Source organism: Alligator sinensis, unplaced genomic scaffold, assembly GCF_000455745.1.
Source record: "Alligator sinensis unplaced genomic scaffold, ASM45574v1 scaffold1242_1, whole genome shotgun sequence".
Classification (NCBI taxonomy): domain Eukaryota; kingdom Metazoa; phylum Chordata; order Crocodylia; family Alligatoridae; genus Alligator; species Alligator sinensis.
In genome coordinates this window covers 447,735-456,323 of record NW_005842833.1, presented here as the reverse complement: position 1 = coordinate 456,323, position 8,589 = coordinate 447,735, and the positions used below count along the sequence as shown (strand labels likewise).

The window sequence follows — 8,589 nt, the reverse complement described above, 5'->3', positions numbered from 1 at the left end:
ACACGTTTAAAGGGGGGGGGGGGGGTGTTCAACCCCCACCCAGCAGGCTGGATCCAGCCCCCAGAGCCATGTCATCCAGATCATGGGTCATCTCATGGAGCCTGTAGGGAGCCTGCAGGCCGTGGCACTGTGTGCTAGATCCGATGCGTGGGATGACATGGAGCCTGGGGAGCCCAATTCTGGCCAGGCACAGGTGGCACAGGGCCCCAGGGCCTGATCCCAGTGGCTGCATGTGCATGTGCATGTTGGCATGGGGAAGTGATGGCATGGGGCCTGATTTGGCCGGTTGACCGGCCCTGTGCCATTCATCTGGCCCACTGGGCCAAAAGTGTGAGCGCTGCTGCTTCACGCTGTTGTAAAAAGCAGTGGGAACTTGCCTTTTGAGTGCAAACCTGGCCCGTCTGGATTTACCTGCCACGCTGGTATGAGCGAGCGCAATAGCCAGCTCCAACCTTGGAAGCAACCCCGCACATGACAGGGCTTCAGCACCACTCCCAAGGGTTTGGGAGCAGACAGACACAGGGCTTATAGCAGACTATTTTATACCAGTATAATTTACTACCGGTGTAGCTGGTCTGGCTGGGCGGAGCCTCAGCACAGGCCGCAGGGCTTGGGACAAGTCCGTCCAGCAGCCCGTTCTGCATTTCCCCACTCCCCCTGCCGTGAACACGCACCTGGTGAAAAGGAGGTCGGCTTCATACTTCAGGTGGAAATTCAGGAGGGCAGAATTATCCTCTTTGGTGGTGTTTCTTTCTTCGCTGTCACTGAAACGCAAGAAGCCAAACAGCCATGAGGGCGCTTGGTCCGGCAGGTGAGACTGTCTGCCCTGGTGGGAAGATGAATGTCCTAACTCTACCACGTGGAGCCCAAATGTGAGCTGGGACCCTGCCCTAAGGTGCTGACAGGACTATAAGGGGCTGCCAGGTTAAATTTATGACCTGCCAAAAAAAAAAGAGAGCAGCTCTTATTTGGTGAAATGAATTTATAGGCAGACAGGAAAACCCTCCAGAGTGCAACAAGCGTCTGCAATTACTCTTGGCTTGCTGGGTGGGGCGGGAGGGGGAGTAGGGAGCCGCGGCTAGGTGGCCCTGCTGGAATAGGCATGTAGAAAAGAGCATTTATAGCTGACCCGGCGTGATTCATGAGTCCTTCAAAGAGCCGTCCTCCCTCCAACACCAGCGAACGTAGGAACAAACATGGCCCTGTGTCCGTGTGCGGTGGTGTTTGCATGTCCTGGTGTGTGCGGCACGTGGTCCCAGCTGATGCGGAGAACAATAACTTGTTGCTCCGTTTGTAGGATGTACCAGGTCACGCCGGACCCACGTGTTCCTGGGATTCGCCTGTGCACGTGCACGTGGGTTGTCAGTGCCTACTGACCCAGAAAAGCTGCAGGTGGAGGTAGGGTTTCCTGCAGCAGGACTAGCAGTGGGGACAAGAGGGCCAGGGGCAAGATGGGTACACACTGCCTGCCCCTTTGCTTGGCTCAGCAAAGGGAAACACCTGCCTCAAGTGCAAATGCACTCGTTTAGCTGTATGGCACCTGGGCCTCAGCCTTCACCCACTGAAAGCAGCAGCGAAAGCCACACTGGTGTTCATGCTCTTGCTCTTATTTTGCACCCTTTGGAGACCAGTTCTGGACCGGACCGGGCCCCCCTGTGCTTTCCGGCAGACGCATTGGAGATACGTGACGGGCCAAAGCGGAAACACAGACAAGCCTTTGCCCTGGTGCGTTTGACCCCACCATGGCCCCCGCGCAGGGAAGGTAGGGACAGGTTGTGAAACGCTCCTTGGGGCATGCAACCTCCTCCTGAGGATCCCGCAGCACGTACCCGCCTTGGCTACCCTCTGTCGTGATGACTGCCGAGAAAGGAGAAATCTAGCGAGAGGTTGTGGGCCTGTCGAGAGCCTGCGCTTGTGCACAGCACGACACGCGGGGCCGGGAAACGGGAGGGCCGGTTTGCGGGGAGTGACGATGTGTGGAGAAGTGGCCGGACACTTTCCATGCAGCTGCAGAGGCTGGCAGATGCAGCCAGCCTTTGGTATCGGCACAGCCCTGACTTGCAAATACAGCAGTGAATATTTCCGAACAGCCACGGGTAATTTCGTTTCCGTGTGTCTGAAGGGCAGAAGCCGCCAGTTGTGCTTCACCAAGCTAATAGGGACCAAAGATGGAAATGCGGGCTGTTGTCAGCGAGCGACAAAGCATGGGGGCCTCCGTACCCTGCAAACTCGCTCCCGCTAGAAACCACAGGCTGCAATTGCTGAGAGGGGCAGGAGGTGAAACCCATCGCCAATTAGGCTGCAACAGGACGGGGAGAGGAGAGGCTCTAGGAGACGAGATGCATGCAGACAGTGTCGGGTTGAGTTAGGCAACGGAGGGGATAAACACACACACACAAAAAAGGGGAACAGAAAAATAAAGTGGTCATTAACCTGTTGGCAGTCAGATAAATCTCCATGCTTTGAAGGAAAATAGACTTGCTGAACTCAAAATCCAGGCGAAAAGCCACCTGCGGAGATGAGAAACAGATTGAAGAAAACACTGACAAAAGAGACTCCTGCAGCAGCTGTGCAGCACCCCAGATACCCCCGTCCTCTCCCGTTAACCCCTCCACGGTACAGTCCTCTAGTACAGCACAGCTTTCCAGCTAGTCCCAAAGTGCAAGAGAGGAACAGGATCGTTCCTGACATGATAAGGAAGATGTTGGCAGATGTTGAGCAGACTCCTGCCTTTCCACGTGACATAGCTACCGGGATTTCACTTGTTTGTGCATCTTATTATCACGATTAGGGGGTTCACACTGTTAGTTTTGAATCGAGAACAAAGAACCACGATTAGGGGGTTCACACTGTTAGTTTTGAAAAGAGAACAAAGAACCCCCTTTTTTTTTTTTTTTGGTATAAAAAGCATCACCTGGGGCTTACTGTGATGTGCCGTTAAGTCACATCTGAGCCCCTGGCTCCTCGGAGCGGGGCCGTGAGTGCTAAAGAGATGGTCCAACAGCAATAAAATGTGACAGATGTCAAGTTTGAAAACGCTGTGGCAATGACCTCAAACTGTCTAGGCCTGTGCACAGCTGATTATAATATTAGAGCTCTGCTCCTGCTCCCAGGGCCAAATTTCCATTCCCAACTTGTCTTTGTTTTGGCAGGACCCGGACTACCTGATGCCACGCAGATGCATTCTTAGGCCCGTTAGGTCACATGGATTTGGGCTGCTCCGCGTTTGTTTTATGGCCCCGAGCACACAAGACTGCTTTATGGCGAGGTTTAAATTCGAGAAAGGGGCCCGAAGGCCATCCATCACTTCCAAAGTGTCTGAGAAGCAAAGGGTGTGGAATAATATATATTGTTTCACGTCTAGGAAAGATCTCACGGCGGCCTGCTGCTTCCGTAATCCAGCACTTCGGCCTCTCAACCTGTTTTCCTCCTACTGCCGTGTTAAGGGAGCCGATCTGTGCACTCACTGTATTTTTTAAGGTGATTGGGTAGTTTAGTCCCTGCTTGAAAGTAGAAGGGAAAAAAAAAACCAACTAGGGAAGTTGGGCAAAGTGGGGAAGCCAAATCTGCCGCCCGTTCTGGAATGAAGCAAAACGGCCCCTGCCATCTTCCTCCGGTCCGGTCCAGGAGCGGCAAGGGTTAGATATGGAGCCGGGTATGGGCTCTGAAGCCGTCACGTAGGGGATGCAAGAGGTGAAGGCATGGGCTGGAGACCGGAGTTCGTGCGGAGCAAGTTCCTCGGTCTCTCTGAGCATCGTTTCCCTCCTGCCGGCTGCAGAGCAGGTGTAACACGAACGGTCACAAGTGAAGTCCGGTTTGAGCCCAGGTATCACAAACTGGCTTTTAATGAATGCCCTTGAAAATACTCGATTGACATCTGGGAAAAACCAGCCGCCTATAATGAAGACGCGGTTGTGCTGCGAAGACCGCCACTGATGACTTGAGCTGAAACGGCTCAAGTATTGTGAGGGTCCGACTCCAGGACATCTCCTTAACGCTACCAGCCGGGTGTTGTTTTGCTTTGATTTTTGCCAGTCTCCCGGCCGGTCCAAGCAGACTTGGGTTTGATGAACGAGGGACATAGCGTCCTGTCAAAACGGGGAGGGAGAAGAATACGATCTTGCCCCCGCTCACCGGAAAAAGGTGACTCACTCGCTAAAACGGGAACGGCCGTGGTAAAGTATTGGCAGCAGTTCACAAGGCCAGCCTTAAACTGCACTCGAGGATTAAAGGCAAATGCTTTGACTCAGCGGGGCTGGTTTTCATTTTGCTGCCTGAGGATCAGCTAGGATTCAAAGCCGCTTTTATACAGCTGCAACCTCTCCGCCGGCCGACCGTCCCCTCGCGCCGCGCTCAGACACTGGGGACATTGTGAAGAGCAAAAGAAAGCAAATACGAGTTTTCGAAGCCCTGTACACATCCGTCATCGGTGCATCTGATCCGTAGCAAGGGACTATGGGGCAGCAAGGGTCTCGGGGCAGCGCGCCGAGGGGGTGGATCTGGGGGATCCGGGGGCTGAATCAGCAACTGCAGCCCCCGGGGTTTCTGTAGGAGCGAGCAGCATGCGTTCAGCTCGCCAGGAGCCCTTGCCTTTGCCGTCAGCGTGGCTGCGCGCGGTGCAGAGTGGCAGTGCCATCGGGTGGCTCGACTGCAGCCGGCGGAGTCTCTCCAGACTAGCTTTCCTGGTGACGTCCCAGCCCCCGGTCCCCAAGCCAGATTCAACCTTGTCGGGGCATGTCTGCAGGGGCTGCCGCTGCACCTATGCCCGGTCCCCTCCTGCGGGCTCTTCCCAAATGCTGCCAGACCGTGCCAGCCTACCAGGACCACCTCCAAAGAGGATGGAGATAGACTGCTCTGGCAGGACAAGGAGCAATGGGCTCAAGTTGCAGCGAGGGAAGTTCAATTTAGGATTTTAGGAACAACTTTCTTATGAGGAGGGTGGTGAAGCACTGGGATGGGTTACCCGGAGAGGTGGTGCAGTCCCCATCCTTGGAGGTGTTTAAGACCTGGCTACACAAAGCTCTGGCTGGGATGATGTGGTCTGCTTGGAGCAGGGCGTTGGACTGGATGTGACCTCCGGAGGTCCCTTCCCAGCCTCATGGTCTATGATTTTGCTGTCACAGACCCCTCCACGGCCCCTGGGCAGGGGACAGTGCTCTCCCTGTGGGGAAGGGGGTGGCCACCCCAGAGCACCGCATTTCATGTGAATAATTAGCAACATCTCTTTACCTTTGCCTTGGCTCGGAAGAAGGGGTAGCTAACGTTGCACACCTTCTTGTTCAGGTGCTTCTCCTCCGTCACGCACTCGATATTGATGTCGGTATCGTCCTGAAACGGGAACAGACCGTGTTCGCATCACCACCAGCACGCAGAGATACGGCTGCCCAAGCCCCCTGACAAACCCAGCCCTCGGAGCCAGTCACACCGGCTGGAGGACCTTCTAGCTTACGATGGAAAAAAAATGAAACGCCATCTCTTGGAAGCCAGAAATCCTTCCCATTCGGGTCTGTTCTCGAATCACAGCCGCAGAGAGGGCTCTGCCCAAATCTAGTCGGGCGAGTGAGATACGCTGACTCAAACTGAGTATTTTTTGGAACCAAAGTCACAAAGAAGACTATCTTTCTATGATCCAAGGTAGTAAGGCAATATCACATGGGGACCACGTCCTAGCGATAATGCATTTAGTTGGACTGTAAATTCTTTTGGGACATCTTTTTAATCCATGTTTGCATATCGAGCACAGCGATGCCCCGGTCCACGACTCTGCCTGCTAGATGCTATCACAATACGGAGAATAATTAACAACACAGTAATAAGATAGATATTCTCATCAATCATTCATCGCTGCACTATGTGATAGGAAAGGGCCAATAACACATCCCCTTGCCCTTGTCTGTTTAGACTTTTGGATGTCTAGGACAACTATGGGCTCTTCTTACATGTTTGTATAGACCCTACAAGAATCCCTGACCTCAACAGCGAACGCTAAGTGCTATTGTTAGGCTCCTTATATCCTGGTAGATGTTTTTATCCAAAACCAGTAGTTTGGAGCATGTTAGCACAGCTGAGCATTTATAACTGGGTAAAGCGATTTCTACAGGCTCATCTGTGTCATGCTGTTCCTGTTTCCCCTGGGTATTTGGGAGTCATCTACTAGAGAATGCATAGGAGCCCCCTGCATTTTTCTTATTTTGTGGGCACCGCGTCCTACAATTTTCCTTTGGCGTGACTTTTAAACCAACAGGCGCAAGACACTCGATACCCAGGATGGTTATGAAGTCATTCAGTGGATGAATGAAGCCTCAGCAAGATCAGCACATTTACCAACATGCTGGTTTTGGAGTTTTCTCCCTCCCAGGACTTCCCCTGGGTGCTCGTTGAATGGTGATGCGCAGCGCCGTGGGCCCTCAGACGTTTACTGAGCAGGATCGGGGCGCTTCGTGGCTGGGACGGCAGGACACGGGGGAAGGATGTCTCAGCTCAGGTTTCCGAGGGGTGCCGGGGAAGGAGAGGGGAAGCTGAGCTCTTTGAGAGCCAGGGATAAAAAGTGAGCCCTCTCACCAGAAGCCAAGTCCTCACCAGTGTCAAGGCCTTACGGGGTGATGCTCAGATGCCGCAGTGCGAGTGCCGCACGAACGCTAGCGGACAGGGAGCGATGACCCAGCAAGAGGCTGCATGAGCCCGGTGCACGTTGTGGTGCATTCACCACGGAGCTTGATGCAGAAGGAAAACCAAGCCAGAAACACAGGGCAAAGGGACCATTGCCCAACCCTCAGCCAGACTCTTGCTATGATGAGAGGAGTTAGGTGAGAGAGTCCAGCCCCCGGGTATCAGTGAGAAGCTGAACGAGAGGCACGGAGGTGCCTTTCCGGGGTAGGGTACAGAGGGGCTTGGGTGGGGAAGCAAGGACAAGAGATGGGAGCGATGAGAGCTATGCCTTAAGGACACATTCATACCATTTCCAGGCTGAACCTGGGAGCACCCCCAGGTAAACCTCACACTGCACCTCTTGGTGGGGTAACCCTGGCACCAGACAGCCCCTGCCATGCAGCAGGAAACCCTAAAGTCTCCTACACAGGGTCTGTTATCACATCCAGATGGAGATGGGTCACCGAATCCAGACTGTTCAATGAAAAATGTGTGTGTGTCACTGGAAACCTCCCCCCCGCCGTGGTCTCTAAGCAGGACATGCCGCTCAGGGGACCCAGAAGATGCGAGCCCACATCTGGAGCTAGGCTAGCAGCAGCTGCCTCAGCGAGGGCACAGCCTGCAATTGTGGTTCTGTGCAAACAAAAGAGCTTTGCTCTTGACCATGAAGGGGCTTGAGGTTAGGCGTGGAAACGCTGCCTCACTTCATCCCCCGTAGAGGATGCCGGATGACAGAGCGGGTGACACTGCTCCTACCATACGATGCTTATAGATGACTTTCCGGCTGTTCTCTTGAGCTGACTTTGAGCTGTGTCCTAAAAGTCCCGACTGATGCACAGATGCTTGGACCAGACTCCCCGTTCGTGGAGTGGCTGCGGTGCAGTATTGCAATGGCATCAACAGGCCCGTCTCTAGCTTACAGCTGGGTTTCCATGATCAGCCCATCTTCCAGGGGAGTTATAACTCAGCTGCAAAAATTTATCACTGACTCGGACTTGGCCACCCACCCCTGCAGCTTGGGAGCAAATATCGTTTAAGTTATAGGACAGCAAAACCAAAAAGGGAACCGAATTTATCAGCCTTGGACTTGACTGTTGGCTCTCGCATATAAGAAACATTTTTATATTGCAAAAACAAAGGGCCAAAGGTACCTAATAACTCAACCCATTAAAAACTGGCCAAACTCTCCGGGATAGGGCAGCGACTGACTTCGGCTCAGCACCAGATGTTTTGAAGCAAAGTGCAGGATCTCTTACAACAGACATAACAGACGAGCCAACACGTGGATGTTTTTTCCCCCATCACCGAGCATGGAAGTTGATATCCCATATTGCTCTTTTCATCATCTCTGACATAATTATGGAAGCAGCAGAAGTGTCCACTTCTGGGCCCAGCTGTTACCAGGCAGCTCAGGGACTGCAGTCGAAACTACCTGCCCTTCTTCATAGCCCAGACGTGACTTGGGGCTGGGTTCAGAGGGACGTTTGGTCAACAACACCCTGGCCTGCTCTTCTGTTTTCTCCATCCCCACAGGAATAAGCACCTGCATCTATTGCTCCCTATTACAATTTGGATCAGGAAAGCTCTAATCTGTCCCTCGAGTACTTAGCTGAAGGACGGGGCACAGATAGCATGGATGAAGAATGTAACTCTCTTTCTGTTAAGGTTTCAGTGCTGTCTCCGAGGCATTCAGTGGCTGAGCCCCGGGTATCTAAAGTCTCCCGAAAGCTGTGAGATGAAGACAGTGGATGACAGAGGGTTTCTGAGCACAATGGGACTTTCTACAGCAAGGGCAAGGCTGGCTTGTGGGAGGATGGGACTGGAGTGAACCCCTCTGAAGCTCTTAAGGCTGCTGGAGCTAAAGGCAAAACCTGACCAGCGTCCAGAGGCAGGACCAGCAACACGAGAGACTAGTTGGATTAATAGTAACAAATGCTTTTC

At 53.3% G+C, this 8,589-nt stretch overlaps 1 protein-coding gene across 2 annotated transcripts in view; it reads right to left on the bottom strand.

Annotated features, from left to right (window-relative positions):
* Nucleotides 1-8,589, bottom strand: part of ITGA11 (integrin subunit alpha 11) — a 146,818-nt gene that overhangs the window by 23,971 nt on the left and 114,258 nt on the right. For both annotated transcript variants that reach the window (XM_014525567.2, XM_006035413.3), the window contains exons 21-23: nt 5,230-5,328; nt 2,434-2,510; nt 675-764 (exon numbers count right to left, since the gene is read on the bottom strand). In XM_014525567.2, the coding sequence (XP_014381053.1) occupies nt 675-764; nt 2,434-2,510; nt 5,230-5,328 (266 nt within the window). The remainder of the gene's footprint in view (nt 1-674; nt 765-2,433; nt 2,511-5,229; nt 5,329-8,589) is intronic.